This window comes from Engystomops pustulosus, chromosome 1, assembly GCF_040894005.1.
Source record: "Engystomops pustulosus chromosome 1, aEngPut4.maternal, whole genome shotgun sequence".
Taxonomy (NCBI): Eukaryota; Metazoa; Chordata; class Amphibia; order Anura; family Leptodactylidae; genus Engystomops; species Engystomops pustulosus.
In genome coordinates this window covers 118812881-118832884 of record NC_092411.1, presented here as the reverse complement: position 1 = coordinate 118832884, position 20004 = coordinate 118812881, and the positions used below count along the sequence as shown (strand labels likewise).

The following is a 20004-nucleotide window of genomic DNA, read 5'->3' as shown; positions in this document are numbered from 1 at the left end:
TTATCTGCATGCACGCTTACAACAGCGCAAATGGAAGTGTTATCTAAACGTCTTAACTTCATTCCTTCAACTGATATGAAATTGTATCGAACTATAAAGGATGTCAATAAGTTCGTCCGGCTCCAAACCATTAAGAAACATTTTTTCAACAGGACAAAGATAATTCTATTATTTTTTCCAAAATTTCTTTAATATACGTGGCACGACATCTTTTTCAGAGATATCGGATTTCAAAGATCAAGTTTCCACTATGCAGTTATTAGATGTACAAACTGTTCCCACGCAATTAGAAGAAAATAATGTCAACTTATCTGATATCATACGAGTACCAAATCCCAATTATTATCCCATTCACTCGAGGGCTCCCATCATGGATAAATTCCTGTTTACCCCCCTGCATGCTTCCCCACCAATAAAGGACGCTTTTCATGCTTTTGGAACCGGTGAGTGCCGTCATCTTTCTCTATGTTTATGTATGGATAAATTCCAAATGTTGGTCAAAAAAAGAGCTAGCAGAGCTACATGAAAATTCCACAACAATTATCAAAAACAACAATATATCGCCAAGGGAATCGAAAGCTATCAAAGATCTCAAAAACAATCCATACATTACCATCAGACAGTCGGACAAGGGCGGCTCTATCCTCGTTCTGGACAATGATTTATATGCCCAGGAATGTAAAAAGTTGTTGCATGACAAAGAAGTTTATATACCGTTGAAATCGCATCCAACATCTAATATTGCAGCCAGATTGTCAAATTTATTATCAGAAGGTAGCTCTCTAGGTATATTCAATGACAAAATTAAAGATACATTTGTCCCTAAATTTCCTAATACAGCTATTTTCTATGCCCTGCCCAAGTATCATAACGAAGTCTTTCCTCCACCTATGCGTCCCATCATATCGGGATCTGGTTCTCTTTTGGAATTCACATCCACGTGGCTAGACATCATACTTCAACCATTCGTCACCCGAACACCAGCTTTTATTAAAGATTCTTTTGAAGTTCTCAAAATTATGGATTCTGTTGTTTGGAAAACCAATTTTTACTGGGTAACATGCAATGTGGTTTCATTATATACTTGATATTCTATGGCTTGGCTAAGTGGTGAGGAATACATCTTGATAAGTACAGTTTTTTTTCCCCAAAAACACTAATCTCATATATTTTGGATGTGTTCTTATTTCTACTAACTAATAATTACTTTTCCTTTGATCGTGAATTTTTTTTTTTTTTTTTTTTTTTTTTTTTACAAAAACAGGGTTGCCCTATGGGTTCTAGGTTTTCACCTTCTTGAGCCAATTTATTTAGGTCATGGTTTGAAGGTCATGGTCCTCATCTGCTTTAATATCCCAATGATTGGCTGACAGGGGATACAATAAAACTCACATAAAACGCACGAAAGATCACTTACAACACAAAACCAGAGCTCAGTTATTATATACTGACCGTACCTCTGTCAAAACACATGAACAAAAACGATAACACAACTAATCAAGTCACTTTTTCTACAGACTTCACATGTCAATACAATCAAGTGGTACAAATCATAAAGAAACACCTTTCAATTCTGCACCAGGATCCTATCCTGTCTGACATACTTAAAACCGGCTGTCGTTTCTCAGCTAGAAACGCAGCCACACTAGGTGATTTGTTATCTCCTAAGCTATTCAACTCTACCCATTCAAAACATACCTGGCTTACCAATAGAGGTAGCTTCAAATGTGCCTCCACACGTTGCTCCACATGCAAATATACAAATAAACAATAAACAAATATAGTCTCTTCTTTGTCTACTAACACCAACTATAAAACTATGATTAAGAGCAGGGTCGGACTGGGGGGCCTAGTGCCCACCAGTAAAGTTGATTCTGGGGGCCCACCTACTGAGGAAATATTGCATGTACAATATAAGGCTGCGAAAATTCCCTTAACGACTTGTGATATACTAGTACGTCAACCAATCAGATATGGCGATTCGTTTTGTAAACAGCTATTTTCTGCTCTCAGACACTTTTGACAGATCTCCGCTGATGTGAACGCAGACTAAGGCCTCAGGCATGCGACAATTTTTACAATATAGGCCCCAAACAGAGAAACTTCCAAAGGAACTGAACGCTCACGCGTGTCTCATGGTTAGGTGAGACACGGTGCAAGCACTGCGTTCATGCAAAATAAACCTACGGTGCCACAACTAGCTTGTGGCTCACAAATATGTTTGTGTGCATGGGGTCTAATGTCAGGTTCACAAGCTACACTTGAATAGTGTATTGAAATGCATTTCAAAACACAATTCAAGTGCAACCTCCAAATATGGCATATAGCTAATAACGTAAACCTAAAAGTCAAAATCACCCCCCAATTCCTAGAATTGATATGCATATAATTAAACAGTAAAAATGAAACATGTTAGGTAATGCTGAGTTTGAAAATGTCTGATCTATCAAAATATAATGCCATTTTTTGCATTCATGAAATGTAAATTCAATAAAAAGTGATCAAAAGGCTGTACAGTGATAAAAATTGTAGCACTTAAAAAGTCCCCCCCAAAAAATGACACCACCCACAGCTACGACCCAAAGTATAAAGTAGACATGTTATTTGGGGCGCACAGTGAAAGCCGTAAAATCCAAGCCCACAAGAAAATGTTGCAAATGCATTTTTTCATTAAATACCGTCTAACTTACTACTAATTTTTTTCATATTAAATACAGTCATTATCACATGCAATTTGTTACACAGAAAACAAGCCCTCACTCAGCTCTGCACATGGAAAAAAAAAGGGCCTGAGTGGGAAGGGGTTAATTATACACTATACAGTGGCATAACAAGACACCAGTGAGCCCTGATGTGACCTTTGGATTGGGGCCCCCATACATCTAAAATTGCGCTGCCTCCCCCTCACGAACAACATGTCCAGCAGTGGCCTCCCCTCACTAATAACATGTCTAGTGGCAGTCTCCACTTAATAACATGTCCATTGACAGTCTCCTTGTGGTGTCCCATGCAGTAGCAGGGGTATAGACATGTCTGTGCGCTATCCCAGTGCATACTGTATAATGTCACACAGTGTGCGCGGCCAGAGCGCACACACATACATCTGCGCATGTATATACATATCATAGTCTATGTACTATAAATGCATACAGGACACACACTGGACACACTATATACACCCTATATATACATTAACATGCATAGTATACATAATACAGCACACAATACACCTATAGCAGTGATGGCAAACCTTTGAGTGTCCAAACTACAACCAAAACCCACTTGTATGTCGCAAAGTACCAACATGACAATTTAAGCATTAACTTATTGTTCCCTGCTGTATCTCAGGTTTCAATCGTATTGGTGTCCTGAGTTCACCAATACAATAGAAAGATGGAGAGACTTGGATTTTAGCTTCCCTACAGGGTGCCCTGAAGAGGAAAAATCAGGAGACCAAGAGCAGGAGCTCAAATGACAATCCATCTCTATCCATCTCTCGCTCCTCCTGTAGTCCTGGCAGCCAAGGATGTTGCTTTAAAATAGCGCTGAGCATGGCACATCCTGGTCTGTCTTGGACCGCAGGTGAAAGCCTTGAGTCGTATCTGGCAAACTATGTGCTGGTGTGAAAGCTTGGGGGCCCACAGAAAGGGCACTGAGTGCCACCTCTGGCACCTGTGCCATAGGTTCGCCACCACTGACCTATAGTATACACAGAGCAGACATAAATACATACAGTAGATCATACTATATACAGGACAGCAGCAGAAGAGGAGGAGAATCAAAGCAGCAGCAGGCACAGTCATTACGAGGTCATTACATATTCACTACTCACCTCCTCCTCCACAAGCTCTGTCCCCGCATCTCTATCACTTCCTGGTCTGGGAGCCTGGGAGGGGGAGGAGCAGGGGGGGAAACTCTGGCAGCTGCAGTACAAGTGCTGGGGAAAGTGACTGCGATCTTCAGGATGAAGATGCACATCACCAAACGGTCCACAGCAGCTGTAGGACGGGAGCAGAGTGACAGGTGCCAGGGCCCACCGGGGATTTCCCCGGTACCCCGGCAGGCCAGTCCGAGCCTGATTAAGAGCATGTTATTGCTTGAAACGCATCAGTTTTTTTCTGTTTTGGTACCTTTTTTTAAATGTTTTTACTAAAGATTAGAGATGAGCGAACATACTCGTCCAAGCTTGATGCTCGTTCGAGCATTAGCGTACTCGAAACTGCTCGTTGCTCGGACGAATACTACGCCCGCTCGAGAAAATGGCATCTCCCGCCATTTTGCTTTTTGGCGGCCAGAAACAGAGCCAATCACAAGCCAGGAGACTCTGCACTCCACCCAGCATGACGTGGTACCCTTACACGTCGATAGCAGTGGTTGGCTGGCCAGATCAGGTGACCCTGGAATAGACTAGCCCCTGCCCGCGCTGCTCGGATCATTCTGTGTCTGGATGCCGCTAGTCAGGGAAAGCGTTAGGGTGTTCTATTAGAATAGTGTTAGGCAGGAGTGATTCTACAAGAACCCAACAGCCCTTCTTAGGGCTACAATAACGTTATACATTTTTTTTTTAAATTTGCTTGTGGCTGGGCTTGCTGGCACTAGTAGTGCAGCTAGTACCATATTGTGAGGAATTTGCAGGGGGACTTGCTACCGTTGTGTTTAGCTCTTAGTGACACACATATCCACCTCAAACACCAAAGTGGGAAAATTTATTAGGGGTTTGATTAGAATTAGGCAGAGTCTGCTGATTTTTGTTTTTTTACCTTTATTTCATTTTATAGTTCAAACTCATCTTGAAAAGCAGTGTGCTTTCAGCGTAGGCTACAAAATAGCCATAGGAGAACCCCAACGGCTTACGTAGGCCTACAATAGCGTTATATTTTCCTTTTTTTTGTTTGCTTGTGGCTGGGCTTGCTGGCATTAGTAGTGCAGCTAGCACCATATTGTGAGGAATTTGCTGGGAGACCTGCGACAGTTGTGTTTAGCTCTTAGTGACACGCATATCCACCTCAAACACCGAAGTGGGACAATTTATTAGGGGTTTGATTAGAATTAGGCAGAGTCTGCTGATATTTTTTTTTTACCTTTATTTCATTTTATAGCTCAAAGTCATCAGGCACAGCACAAAATACAGTTGTGTGATGTCAGTGTAGGTTAGAAACTAGCCATAGCAATAGGATAGCATCGTTTTGTAAAAAAAAAAAAAATTAAAAGTTTAACTTTAATTTGGAAAATGTTTAACCCGAGGGCTAGGGGTAGAGGACGAGGGCGTGGACGTGGGCGTCCAACTACTGCAGGGGTCAGAGGCCGTGGTCCTGGGCGGGGTGAGACACCACCTGCTGATGAGGGAGCAGGGGAACGCCGAGGAGCTACACTCCCTAGGTTCATCATGTCTCAAGTTACTGGGACTCGTAGTAGAGCACTGTTTAGGCCAGAACAGTGCGAAGAGGTGATGTCGTGGATTGCGGACAATGCTTCTAGCCATTTGTCCACCAGTCAGTCTTCCACGCAGTCCACCCATGTCACCGAAATCAGCACTCCTCCACCTCAGCCTCCTTCCCCCCAGTCTGCCCCCTCCCAGCAAAATTTGGCATTTGAACCGGCATACTCTGAGGAACTGTTTTCTGGACCCTTCCCACAGTCACAAACCACTTGTCCGGTTGCTGATGAGCAATTTTCCGATGCCCAGGTTTTCCACCAGTCGCAGTCTGTGGGTGATGATGACATTATTGACGTAGTGGAAGAAGTGTGTAAAGAGGTGTTGGACGATGAGGAGACACGGTTGTCAGACAGTGGTGAAGTTGTTGTCAGGGCAGGAAGTCCGAGGGGGGAGCAGACTGAGGGATCGGAGGATGATGAGGTGACAGACCCAAGCTGGGTTGATAGGCCGGGTGAACACAGTGCTTCTGAGACGGAGGCGAGTCCTATAGCAAAACAGGTTGGAAGAGGCAGTGGTGGGGCCAGATGGAGAGGCAGGGCCAGAGCTGGTGCATCAGCGCCAAAATGTTGCCCGTAGTCAAGCTCCCGTGGCGAGGGCTAGATTTTCAGAAGTCTGGAGGTTCTTTAAAGAAACACCGGATGACCGACGGACTGTGGTGTGCCACATTTGCCAAACCAGGATCAGCAGGGGTTCCACCACTACTAGCTTAACTACCACCAGTATGCGCAGGCATATGAATGCTAAACACCCCACTCAGTGGCACCAAGCCCGTTCACCTCCGACCGTGCACACCACTGCTCCTTCCCCTGTGTCATCTGCTAGTCAGCCCCCTGCCCAGGACTACGGCCCAAACACCTCCCGTGCGAAAACCCCATCTTCGCCTCCACGATCCTCCACCAGCGTTCAGCTCTCCATACCCCAGACGCTGGAGCGCAAAAGGAAGTATAGCGCAACCCACCCACACGCCCAAGCCCTCAACGTCCACATCTCCAAGTTGCTCAGCCTGGACATGCTGCCCTATAGGCTGGTAGAGACCGAGGCCTTTCGAAACCTCATGGCGGCGGCTGCCCCTCGGTATTCGGTCCCCAGCCGCCACTACTTTTCCCGATGTGCCGTGCACAAGCACGTGTCAGAGAACATCATCCGTGCCCTGACCAACGCCGTTTCTGACAAGTTCCACCTGACCACGGACACGTGGACGAGTGCTGCCGGGCAGGGCCACTGTATATCGCTGATGGCACATTGGGTTAACTTGGTGGAGGCTGGGACCGAGTCTGACCCTGGGGCTGCTCATATACTGCCGACGCCGAGGATTGCGGGGCCTACCTCTGTCCAGGTCTCAAAGGCCTACTATGCCTCCTCCTCCTCCTCCCACCCCTCCTCCACCTCCGAATTACCATCCGTGGGCATGGCGCCATCAGTCGGCAGCTCTAGGCACAGCAGTAGTGCCATTGCTAAGCGACAGCAGGCGGTGCTCAAACTGCTGAGCCTAGGCGATAAAAGGCACACCGCCCAAGAGCTATTACAGGGCATCACGGCGCAGACTGATCTGTGGCTGGCACCGCTGAACCTCAAGCCAGGCATGGTTGTGTGTGACAACGGCCGTAACCTGGTGGCGGCTCTGCAACTCAGCAGACTGACACATGTGCCATGCCTGGCCCATGTGTTAAATCTCATAGTTCAGCGTTTCCTCAAGACATACCCCAATCTGTCTGATTTGCTCTCACGAAGGTGCGCTGCATCTGTGCGCATTTCAGGAAGTCCAGCACAGATGCTGCCACTCTCAGGGCAGCGCAGCGCCGCCTCCAACTGCCCGCTCACCGACTGTTGTGCGACGTGCCCACGAGGTGGAATTCAACATTAACCATGTTATCCAGAGTTTACCAGCAGCGCAGAGCGATTGTAGACTGCCACATGTCAACTTCCACTAGAACTGGTAGTCAGGTCAGTCAGCTTCCTCAAGTCTACAATGAGGAGTGGACGTGGATGTCTGATATCTGTCAGGTGCTGAGTAACTTTGAGGAGTCAACACAGATGGTCAGTGGCGATGCCGCCATCATCAGCCTCACCATCCCGCTGCTTGGCCTGTTGAAAAACTCTGGTCAGCATGAAGTCAGAAGCTTTGCGCTCGTCACAAGAGACGGGGGAAGAAGATTCCCTTGTTGATAGCCAAAGCACCCTCAGGTCTGTTTCTCAGCGCATATCGGAGGAGGTGGAGGAGGATGAGGAGGAAGAGGAGGAGAATGTTGGCGAGACAGAAGAGGGGACCATTGTTCAGTCCTTCACTGTTCAGCGTGTATGGGCAGAAGAGGAGGAGGAAATGGGCAGTCAGGCCAGTGAGGGGAGTGAATTCTTGCGCGTTGGGACTCTGGCACATATGGCAGATTTCATGCTAGGCTGCCTATCCCGTGACCCTCGCGTTCAAAGAATTTATTCCAGCACCGATTACTGGGTATTCACTCTCCTGGACCCACGGTACAAGCAAAATCTTTCCACTCATCCCTGGAGAGGAAACAGTATTTCTCTTCTGACAGCGCTAGCGGCAGAGGGCGTACTTCTGCGGGACAAGTAGCAAGGGAGAGTAGGCGAGCAGGCAGCTTTTCCAGCACTGGCAGGGGTACGCTTTACAAGGCCTTTGCCAGTTTTATGTCACCCCAGCAAGACACTGTCACCTGTCCCCAGTCTCGGCAGAGTAGGGCTGATCTTTACAGAAAGATGGTGAGGGAGTACGTAGCTGACCATACCATCGTCCTAAATGATCACACAGCTCCCTACAACTACTGGGTTTCAAAGCTTGACATGTGGCACGAACTGGCGCTGTACGCCTTGGAGGTTCTTGCCTGCCCTGCCGCTAGCGTGTTGTCCGAGCGGGTTTTCAGTGCAGCTGGTGGCATCACCGATAAGCGTACACGCCTGTCGACTGACAGCGCTGACAGGCTGACGCTTATCAAGATGAATAAAGCCTGGATTTCTCTGGATTTTCATTCTCCACCAGGTGAAAGAAGCTCAACCTGAATGATGTATGCACTCCTCCTCCTCCTCATTTTCCTCCTTCTCCTCCTCTTTGTACACTAAAGCATAGGAAACTGGCTATTTTTTGCCAGGGCCAACTGGCTCTAGCTATAGTACTCTATGTATTTCATTTTTCTGGAGGGCCACCTACCCGGTCCTCTGTTTTAAGCAATTTTTGGGAGTGCCACATACAGGCACTCAATCTATTCAATTTTTCTGGAGGGCCACCTACCTGCTCCTCTGGTTTGAAAACTTTTTTGGACTGCCACATACAGGCACTATCCAAATTAAATTGTCTCCATAGCAGCCTCCACATGTCGTCTTTTTAGCTGGCTCCACATGTCGTCTCCATTGCTACCTCCACACGTCGTCTCCATTGCTACCTCCACACGTCGTCTCCATTGCTACCTCCACACGTCGTCTCCATTGCTACCTCCATTGCAAACTTTTATCATTTACCAATATTATTTCAGCGCTTCTTGCGCATTTGTTTACATTCCCCTCACCCGCCATATCCTAAACTTATAAGAACGCTACTACACTTGATCTTATACAAAAGGTTCTTAGAAGTGCTGTTTGGGGAGTAGCCTAGAGACAGGGGCTTGGATTGGCGAAAGCTCGCCTGGCAGCGGAGCGCCAGCTCCATCTCAAGATCCAACTAACATAGTTTTAACTGCAGCACCTTTAATCTACTACTAGTTCACTGCCTCCATACATCGTCCCCTTATCAAACGAGCTGTGTCAGGCAGAATTTTCAGGTGTTTCACCACATACATAGTGGAACGCGGCCCATCTGTCGCCGCCATGCTGGAGACCTGAAGTTGCAATCATAGCAGCGCAATATGGATGCCCCATACTGTCGCTCTTAATCATGGAACCATTTCCGTAAAAACAATTAAAAATAGAACCACTATGCTATTCCATTATTCCTAGGTGAAATATTCAAACGACCCGCCCCGATTTGAAAATTATAATTTTTTCAAAGTAAACGCTTCTGGCCCCAGGCCCATTTTGGGTGGGGAGGAGCCGAGAGACAGGGGCTTGGACAGGCGAAAGCTCGCCTGGCAGTGGACCGCCAGCTCCATCCCAAGATTAGGCAGCCTCAGAGGCATCCATGCATGCTGCCCCTGCGGTTTCCTGTCCATTTTGCCTCCACCAATGTCTCATTTCAACTCTCTATACCCCAGACGCTGGAGTACGAGAGGATATACAGCACATCATCCCCTTATCAAACGAGCTGTGTCAGGCAGAATTTTCAGGTGTTTCACCAGATACATAGTGGAACTCGGCCCATCTGTCGCCGCCATGCTGGAGACCTGAAGTTGCAATCGTAGCAGCGCAATATGAATGCCCCATACTGTCGCTCTTAATCATGGAAGTTGTCTCCATGGCTGCCTCCACATGTCGTCCCCTTATCAAAAGAGCTGTGTCAGGCTCATTTTTCGGGTGTTTCACCAGATACGTTATGGATCTTGGTCACTATGTCGCCACCATGCTGTGTTATCGACTAAATATACCGTCAACCTTTTGTTCACATAGGAAATCATTTCACCTCCTTTGGTGAAACCGGAGTCCATTTAGGGTATGTCGCCATGAGACTCTCTAGCCTGCCACTGCTGCCGCTGCCTCTGCATGCCGTCCCCTATAGTGTCAGGGTCAATTATTGGATGCTTTAGATGCTATCTTGCCTCATTCGGTCACTATGTCATGGCCATTCTGTTGCCCATATTTTTGGCATAATGGTGCGATTAAGCAGCCTCAGAGGCATCCATGCATGCTGCCCCTGCTGTTTCCTGTCCATTTCCGTGGTGTTTCCATCCTTTTCTGAGGTTCCCAGGTGTTTGGCCAAGCTTCCCTGTGCAGAGCCTTGGTCCCCTTGAAAAATGCTCGAGTCTCCCATTGACTTCAATGGGGCTCGTTATTCGAGACGAGCACTCGAGCATCGGGAAAAGTTCGAATAACGAGTAACGAGTACCCGTGCATTTTAGTGCTCGCTCATCTTTACTAAAGATGAAATAAACGTGAAGTTTTACTCTACCTTCGCTTGAATTTATGCCTGCCTGGTTGCTGGATTCACAGTTTCCCTTGCCACAGATGTGCCTGTGTTCCGAGACATGGATCGCAGGGGCACCTGTGACATTAGCCCTGTATGTGAAGATCTTGAGGAATTTAAGCAGTACTGGTTATAAGCAGGGGCAGACTGGAAATTTAAAGTGGGGGGAAAAAAAACCCAAACAAACCCTGTAACAGTGGCCCCATTCTTCAGGCAGGGTCAAAACAAGTGGGTGTGATCACGTGTTGTGGGTGGAGTTACTAAACATAGTTACACAAACGTAAAAAAAAAAAAAAAAAAAAAACACACTACAATACCCTTTCCGATAACTACTATAGTACTGCCCCCTATGTACAAGAATACTTCTACGCCATATAACACCACCAGCCAGTCCCTTGTATATAGCCACCCAGTACAAACTCAGAGACCATCTGCATTCTTTAGTAAACAGAGTGGAGGGGCTAGAGGTGGCCCATGACACAGCAACCTACTTGGCCCAGTTGCAGATCAAACTTATGCTCTGCGAGACATGAATCGCCACATCGAAGACTTCGACAAACCGTGGCAGGCACAATAATATCAGAGTGATATGAGGACAATGCATTTCCCTAGCCACTGCCATAAAAGGCTGATAGAATACAACAAGAAACTCAGCTGACATCCAAACTTAGAATATTAGAGATTGAATTGGCAACCTCCCCCTCAACGAGTAGTGGAGACAAGGGCCAAACAAAAAAAAAAAAAAAAAAAAAAAAAAAAAAAAAAGAGTTAGTAGTTTTCCCATGCAAAACTGTGCTACTATACTCAAAACACTGGTGGAAAATAGAAAAAAAAAATTTAACTCACCTTCTGACGCTCCCCCCCACTGCTTGATCCAGTCCGGCCAGCGGTGTTTCTCATGAAACATGAGAGTTCATGTTTTTTTTATTTGTATTTTATCTGGAGTAGAGGGGTGGTATACAGGGGGGGGGGGGGGGGCTGGCAACTAGTTATAGTTGTAGTTCTATTCTTGTACATAGAGGGTAGTATTATAGTAGTTACATTCTTGTTTATCGGAGCAGCCATTGAATATATATATTATATATATATATATTAGTATTAAGTTGTGTTCTCAAAAAAAAAAAAAAAAAAAAAGAAAAATAATATATATATCTTTATTCCTGTACAAGGGGGGGGGGGCAGTATGAGTCTCTTTCTCTGTGATGTACATGTTGATTTAGACCATCTATAAACAGTTTGTATGGAGTTTAGTAACTCCACCCACATCACATGGCCACGCCTACTTGTTTTGACCCCCACCCACTACTTTAGCAGTTTTTTTCCAGGGCCACTTTAAATTCCCAGTCCACCCCTGGAACCCACCCGGGGTCAAGCAGTACCCCCTAGACCATAGCGTTTATCTTTTGAAGATTCTCCCCGATACCTTAAGCAAGCACCCAGCTAGGCTACTATTACACCTCCTTACAGCCGTAAAATGCCTAATTTCAACAAAGTGTAAACAAGCAGCCCCCCCTCCCCTGTCTCAAACAGATTACTGCACTAGGATACATGACGTTCACACAATGACTTGACAGGTTTATGTTTTTGGAAAACCAATAAAAATACAGTTAAAATAATAAACCATGTACTCACCTTTCCGACACTCCCCTGCAGCTCCGCTACTCGATGTAGTCTGGCCAGAAGTGACAGCTCCGTGCAAGCCAGTGGTTCAAAGACTATGATGTCAGCCGCTTGCCGATGTCTGTGTGACGGCGGTGTGCAGCGGTCACTGGCAGACGGACTGCATCAGCGGAGCTGCGGGGGAGTGTCAGAAAGAGGACTGCATGGGTTTTTAAAAATTTTTGACCGGCCCCAAATCGGCCCACCAGGATTTTCCCTGGTGGGTCCTATGGCCAGTCTGTCCCTGGTTATAAGAAATGAAATTATTGCAGTATTTATCAAGCTGTCTAAGCCACCATGATATATCACACATATGGTACTAAAAGCTCCCGCCTGCTGAATCCTCACAATTGTCACAGAAATAAAATCTGAACATCAACCACTCTACAAGGACTTACCCTAGCCCAGGGTGAACTTAGGTTTTCAGTGATATAGTGATTACTCCGGATCAGTTCTTGAAATGTATCATCATCAATAGGAAAACGATGTCCATAAACCACAGCAGAGATTATGTTTGACACAGCATGTTCAAGTATAAATATTGGATCAAATGCTTCTCCTAAATTATATATAAAACACACACACACACATTATAGAGATGATCAAAGATAAATGAATGATATTTTAAGTAAGTTATGTTCTCTGGTTCCTTACAGTATATACATTTATTACATTCCCTGTACACCAGGGATAATAGCAATATGCAGATCTGAAATTGAACACTGTAGATTTTGTGGAGGGTGGATCCATATCTTGGAGGGATATTCATGGTTTTCGGCCTATGTCCCACAGTCCTGGGTGGCTAGGAGAATGCCCTCTCCCCTGCATTGTTCCGTCTCTTCCTGGGGCTGTAAATTAGAGCTGCAGAGCAGTCAAATCATCAGGGCCAGGAGGAGCCCCTGTTACCTCCATACATGCAGCTTCTCCTCGGCATATGAGGAGGTACATCCTCCCCGCCCCCTCCCAGAGTCACAGTCAGAGCCTGGGAGAGAAAGTTGCAGGAGAATATGGGAAGGTAAGTAACAGAGGGTTATATTTGCTTATTGTCCACATGAAAAGGTGATCGGGAGTGCAACAGATGCCCTAGTCCACCCTCCTCCCTGCCTGCTGACATTTGATAGAGTGCCAGGAGGACCAATACGCTCTCACCCAATCCAACTTCTCTACATCGCAGGATTACACCAGTCTGACTATCGTTGCAATATCACATACGAGGGGCTGAAATGATGAGCAGGAGAGGACACATGACTGATCAGAAGAGAATAAACATTACTAGTGTGGCTTTCATGTTATGCCCATATCCGAATACTTTACTAGCCATCCTTGTTTGGCCCTAGGATAGTATAACAGACTTGGGGCCTCAAACACCCTTGTAAGACTATTTACTGCTCAATATTAATATCACCTATTAGGAAAGGTTACCCTCTTCATTGTCCTAGTACGCAATAAAACCATGGTTTCAAAACAAGTACCATATATACTCAAATATAAGTCGACCCAAGTATAAACCGAGGACCCTAATTTTACCACAAAAACTTGGGTTATACTCAAGTAAAAAAAATATAGGTTTTACCAAGTTTGGGTTTTCAGCACATTTTTTGTGCTAAAAAACTAGGCTTATACTCGAGTATAAATGGTAAGTAATGGTAAAACCTAAAAGAATTCAATCCATGTTAGTTGGCCAACCTCTCTCAGCTGTAAATTGTTCCACCATACACCTAGCTTCTTCTTGAATCTGTGATTCCAGTACACTTTTTCCCAATCCAAGCTTTCTTAAGGTCATCAGCCCAAAACGTCTCTGTTGCTTCCACGTGTGTCCGTTGGCCATAACGATACCTACATAGTAATGCAAAAGATATATTTTCACATAAAAGCAAATTTAATCATAAAATTAATATAAAATATTTCCAACGAGTCTTAAAGATGCTTAACATTTGCTCTCCTACACAATCTTACAGAATCACTACTAAGGTTCTTTAGCAAGCCAATCTCTCAAACTTAAAGGGAACCTGTCACCAGAGGGCTATTTTTCACAGGTGACAGGTTCACAATAGACACTAATGTAGACTGCAGACATTTTTTTTTAAGAACTGTTTCTTTGTTGAAGAAATATGCCATCTAAAACTTTACCTTGCTTCATGCCAGCATATACTGCCAAGTTCCAGGGGAAGAGGGTGCATTTCATAATCTTACGTGCGCTTCCTAGTTAGGATATGTCCTTTCCTCAGCGGCCCGCAAATCAATATTTCACCAACCTCCTCTCACATCCCCCCTCTTCATCCCTCCGCTCCTGATGTTAGCTCATCGCGCAAGCAAACCCTATGTTCCCTTCTCACAGTGCAAGTGTTACCTCCTCACTGCCTGGTAACAAAGCGTAGGGAGATATAGCATTTTCTGGAGCTATGGGGTTTGCATAATCCCTCCCCCCCCCCCTCAATTTCACCAAATTTGAAATCTTTTCTAGCTTCCCAGTTTGTTATAGAGAAATCTCCAAATAATGGAAAAATTATGGCTTTTTGGAAGGTGTGTAGTAAAATTAAAAAAGTACTAAGTCTAAGGGTTCATTTATTAAAGGAAACCTACCATCTCGGATCTACCAAGACCCTGCCTTTTGCATTGCATTTCTAAATGCAGTGCAGACGCCAAGTGTGAATGCAGCCTATTTTTTTTTTTTAAACTCACGATATTGATGACTTCTCCTTGCGTTGATTATCACTAGAGGTTTTAAAGGAAACCTACCATCCCTTAATATGTAGGTTCAGTGGCAGGTTCCTCTAATAAATGCCATCGCAGTCCTTTTAGGGCTAATCTTTCACTGCCCGATAAGTTTGGAAATGTTTGCCCCAATATGCAAATTAGTGAAAGAGGCCTCTTTAGCTGCACGCGCTCATCCGTGCTTGAGCTAGCGGCTACAAAAGCTGGTTTCTGAGGCCAGAGCTACTGCTAGCTCCACTTCAGAGCAGAGTATGCGCAGCTGCCGGCTCTGCATAGAGAGGGTACACAGCTACCAGGAGCGGTGCTCTGAAGATTTGTGTGGGAGGATCAAAAGAGGCTACTGGAACGTGTAGTAGCCGCTTTGTGTAGCTTCAGCTCCTGCTACTCCATGCCCCAGTAGCCTCTTTCACTAATTTGCATATTAGGGCAATAAACATTTCCAAACTTATCGGGCAGTGAAAGATTAGCCCTAAAAGGACTGCGATGGCATTTATTAGAGGAACCTGCCACTGAATCTACATATTAAGGGATGGTAGGTTTCCTTTAAAACCGCTAGTGATAATCAACGCAAGGAGAAGTAATCAATATCGTGAGTTTAAAAAAAAAAAAAAAATAGGCTGCATTCACACTTGGCGTCTGCACTGCATTTAGAAACGCAATGCAAAAGGCAGGGTCTTGGCTCAATTACATATACGTTTCCAGAGAGATGCATGCAACTGGTAGCAAGCAACACATGTTTTGCATGTTAACACAGCAAAACACTGGACGAATGGTAACAATCACTTGCTTTTCAGTTGAAACGCATATGTGTTTGGACCAAGCCCCTCAAAGTTATGGCTGTGTTACGGATTGTGTTTCTAAACTGGAATATGACAACCCAACATAAAAATGTATCAGATAGCTTTTCCACTGGATACTCAGGTCCATGTGTACTAAACAGTCTTAATTGAAGATGCATGGCACCTTAGAACAGACAAGCTCTGTAAAGTGTTTCTATGTTGCCCTTTTACTGGTTTTGAAGCGATTAACATTACCTTTTCCTCCAATAAGGTCCTTTAAAAAACTGGCCACTGGGCGGCCAGACAGCACCTCAGAATGAGAGATTATACCATCTTTTACAGCTTTATACCCATTCAGCACCACAAGGGGAGTCTCCCCAAGCCAAACTGTATAGATGTTCCCATAGGTTTCAGCCAACTGCAAGGAATAATGAAATTGTTACTTTCTAACAGAAAACAAAAGATATTTAACCATTTAATACCAGAGTCCTTTTCTGTTATTTGTTTTTGTTTTTTTTATTCCATTCCATTTTTTTATTAATTAAATTAACTTTAAATATAAATGACCCCCACTGACTAGTAAAAGTAGTCTTGGACTTTGCGCCTCTAATTTTTGGCTTGTTTCATCTTATTAGATTATATAATTTTGAATTTGTGTTTGTCCCTCCCAACTTTTGAGTCTTACACTACCCATACTATTCCACTGCCTACTCCAGGACTGGAGTTTATATGCACAAAAGATTGCACGCTTTCACTGCATTCGTGCATATGTTAATATCTGGATTTTAAGATTTAGGTATACTAGGCTCAACCCTGAAAGGAAAAAAAAGTTGGATGGGTGTGTGAAAAACTGGTAATTTTTTGTGCAAATATTCAAAATGTTACACCCGTTGTGGGTACTGCACCACAATATTCTACAGACGTGCTAACTGTAAAAGTACAGCTAGCACACACATTCCCACAATTTTCTACGGGCTAATGCACCAAGCAGATTGCGGGCCCAGGCCATCTTTTTGAAGGTGGTGTGCACTGCAAACAATGGACCCTGGGACAGTTTTTTTGCGTCCCATATAAAGCTATGTGCCCTGTGCATGTAGCCTTAGATGGTTCCCAAGTTATCACTATTTCCTTAAATTTTTCCTGGAAGCTTCAGTAGAACCTGCACCAGTTTTGTGCATTTTGTTTGCGTTTAATGCATGCTGTTTTAAACACCGCACAACAGCTGAAGATGATATTTGCCCAATTACATTGTTGTCAACATTGCATTTACAAAACGCATGTGTTAACGCGACCAAACGTTAACACATACACTACATATTTACAAAACATTACAGTTTTGTAAACACAATGTTGACAACAATGTAAATAGGAAAAATCTCTTCAGCTGTTGTGATGCATTTGTAAACAAAGACTGAGGGCACGTTCCGCTACCGTTGCGTTCAGAAATCGACACGAGCGCGCAGGGGACGGGGCTCGGGATGATCGCATATGTGTTTCCAGAGAAACGCATGCGATCGGGTTATCAATCACATGCTTTTCCTGGGAAACGCATATGCGATCGGCCTGAGCCCCGCCCCCTGTGCGCCCCAAGGTTGCTGTCACACAGTGCATTCTTGGACAGTTTGTGGCCCGTTTTTAACCCCTTAGTGACCACCCAAGGACGGCACGGGACCCCCATGCAGGGAAGAGCAGTGCAACAGCTGGGACCCTGCTCTAACAGTCTATCGCTGTTAACCCCTTCGATCCCATGGTCAGGGAGGGAGACAGTCCCTCTCCTCCTGGGACTGAGTGCAGTCTTCAGTGCCGAGCAGTCAGGGACCTAATGAAGGCATCTGCCTGCTCGACACTTTTTATGCACTGCAATACATGTTTATTTCAGTGCATTAGTATGAACTAGTGATCACATAAAAACAAAAAATGAAAATTCATAAAAATGTCCCCTAACTCATAAAACCATAATAATAAAAAAAAAAAAATTAGACCCCCCCCCCCCCAAAAAAAAAGCCCCCACACAACATGTTAGGCATCACCGCGTCCCAAAATGACCAACCTATATAGATAGAAAAACGGTTATTCGTGGTGGTGAACCGCATAACGGAAAAATGCGCTCAAATGTCAGAATCAAAACTTTTGTGCCATTTCGCAACACATAAAAATATAATAAAAAGTGATCTAAAAGTTGCACAGCCCCCAAAATGTTAACAACAAAAAAAAAGTCTGCTCATCCTGGAAAATAAAATGACACCTTAGCCAACTCCGTGCTCCTAAGTATGAAAAAGTTACTGGAGTCAGAATGTGGTAAAGGTAATAAATTATATTTTGGTACACAAGTTTAATTTTTGGTAAAATCTATTAACATCTAATAAAACCTATATAAAAATGGTATCCCTGTGATTTTCCGGAACCAAGGAATATATTAGAGATGCCATTTGGAATGTACAGTGCCAGATGTGAAAACAGAGCCCACAAGAAAATGGCGCAAATGAGGTTTCTTGCAACTTTTACCGCATTTTGAAATATAAAATACCGTCACTATGAAGTACAATTTTGAAGTACAGAAAATAAGATAAAATCATAAAGCTCTGTACATGGAAAAATAAACAAGTTATTGGGTTTTGAAAGTAGTTAAAATGGAAAAAGCCCATCAGTTGCAGGGGGTTAAACTGCCCCCGATAAGACATGATAAAAAATTCTCTGAGATAAGGGTTTGTGGTACCCGAGGTCACGTTCACACATGGCATTTTGGTAATGTTTGGAAGTGCAATCCAAAGGCTCCACTCGTGATCACCGCAACATGCGATCGCAGGTGGAGCCTATGAATTGCGTTTCAAAGTGCAACCAAAATGCCACGTGGTAACTATGCACCAGGGGCTCCACAAACACGTCTTGCCACCTGAAACTATTCTTTTTTTGAATCAAATCTTTTATTGGTTTTTTAAAACATTTTATACATAACCACAACTTCCCATTTCCCCCTCCCACCCTCTGACACATATACCCTCCCCCCAACCCTTACCCTTCCGGTGCACTTGCATAGTGGTAGTGGTATTACAGGAGTTCAATAAAATATGGATACATAGCTAATAAATACACAGCAAAATATCATATTTCCAACAGTACAAATGCTCTACATGAATGCTGATAGGGGATGACGCCTCAAGTGTATCGAGGGGAGTCCCGGCGAATCCAGCCAGGGGCCCCAAATGCGTTCGAATTTTGTATTTGCTTTACGTTTACAATAAACAGTCTTTTCCAACCTTATAATGTTGTTCAGTTTTTTAACATATGCCTCCAGTCTTGGTGCACAGGGACGAAGCCAGTACATAGCAATAAGCTTCCTTGCTTGATATAGCATTCTACTGATACCTACAGTTACTCCATCCTCCAAGTCATCCTGTCCCAACAGACCTAGCAGGCAAACTACCGGGGATGCCGTCAGTGTCACTCCATACACTTGTAATCAGCCTTAATACTTCTCCCCAAAATCTTTTGAGTTTTCTACAATCCCACAGCATATGAAGTATGTGTGCGCCCTCCATACCACATCTGGGACACGAGTCCACTTCACGCAAACCAACCCTACATAGCCAGTGAGGAGTACGGTATACCCTGTGCAATAAATATAATTGAGAGAGCCGGTGAGCCTCACATAGAGATAATGAGGGGACGATGGAAAGTGCCTCAGTCCACTGATCATCTGTCAAAGGTCCTACATCTTCTTCCCATTTTTCTCTAATGGTAAGGGGATTCTGTGTATGCTGGGCCTCCAACAGTATACTATACACCCTAGATATATATCCTTTCGTGCCATCTGTAGCCAGTATATCCTCAGTCAGTTCATGTGTTACTATATGTATGGTCTCAACCCTATTTTGAGTTTCTAAGGCATGCCTTAGCTGTAGGTACTGATAAAAGGAATCGTGTGTAAGATGAAATTCCTCCCTCAATTGATCAAAACTTTTGAGAGCACCCTCCAGATACAGCTGATGTATCCCGTGTATGCCTTTACTCTCCCACCTCTGAAAGCCCTCTAGTTGTATTACTTCTTGTAGATCAGGGTTTTGCCACAGTGGTGTGAACCGCGTAAAACCGTTCATTCTGAGTATACTCTTAATTTTCTGCCATAGTTTACGTATTAATGTCACAGTGTATATACGGTCAGGTGGTCTACCCTGTGCTCCCAGTTCTAGCAAGTATAACGGAGGTCTACCACCGCCATGGTATCTCAGTAGTTTTTCAGAAGAAGATCTAGCGTTTGTTAGACTCCAACCTTTCAGGTGTTGAAGTTGCGCCGCTAGGAAATATAACCACGGGTTTGGGACCGCTAGCCCCCCTTGGTCTTTAGCTCT

The 20004-nt window shown here is 44.5% G+C and overlaps 1 protein-coding gene across 3 annotated transcripts in view; it reads right to left on the bottom strand.

Annotated features, from left to right (window-relative positions):
- The window catches only part of LOC140132515 (cytochrome P450 2J4-like), a 36984-nt gene that overhangs the window by 10467 nt on the left and 6513 nt on the right, over positions 1–20004 (bottom strand). For 2 of the 3 annotated variants that reach the window (XM_072151407.1, XM_072151416.1), the window contains exons 2-4: positions 15911–16073; positions 13848–13997; positions 12560–12720 (exon numbers count right to left, since the gene is read on the bottom strand). In XM_072151407.1, the coding sequence (XP_072007508.1) occupies positions 12560–12720; positions 13848–13997; positions 15911–16073 (474 nt within the window). Of the gene's footprint in view, positions 1–12559; positions 12721–13847; positions 13998–14291; positions 14523–15910; positions 16074–20004 lie in introns of those variants that run through there. The other variant, XM_072151423.1, reaches the window with a different exon arrangement.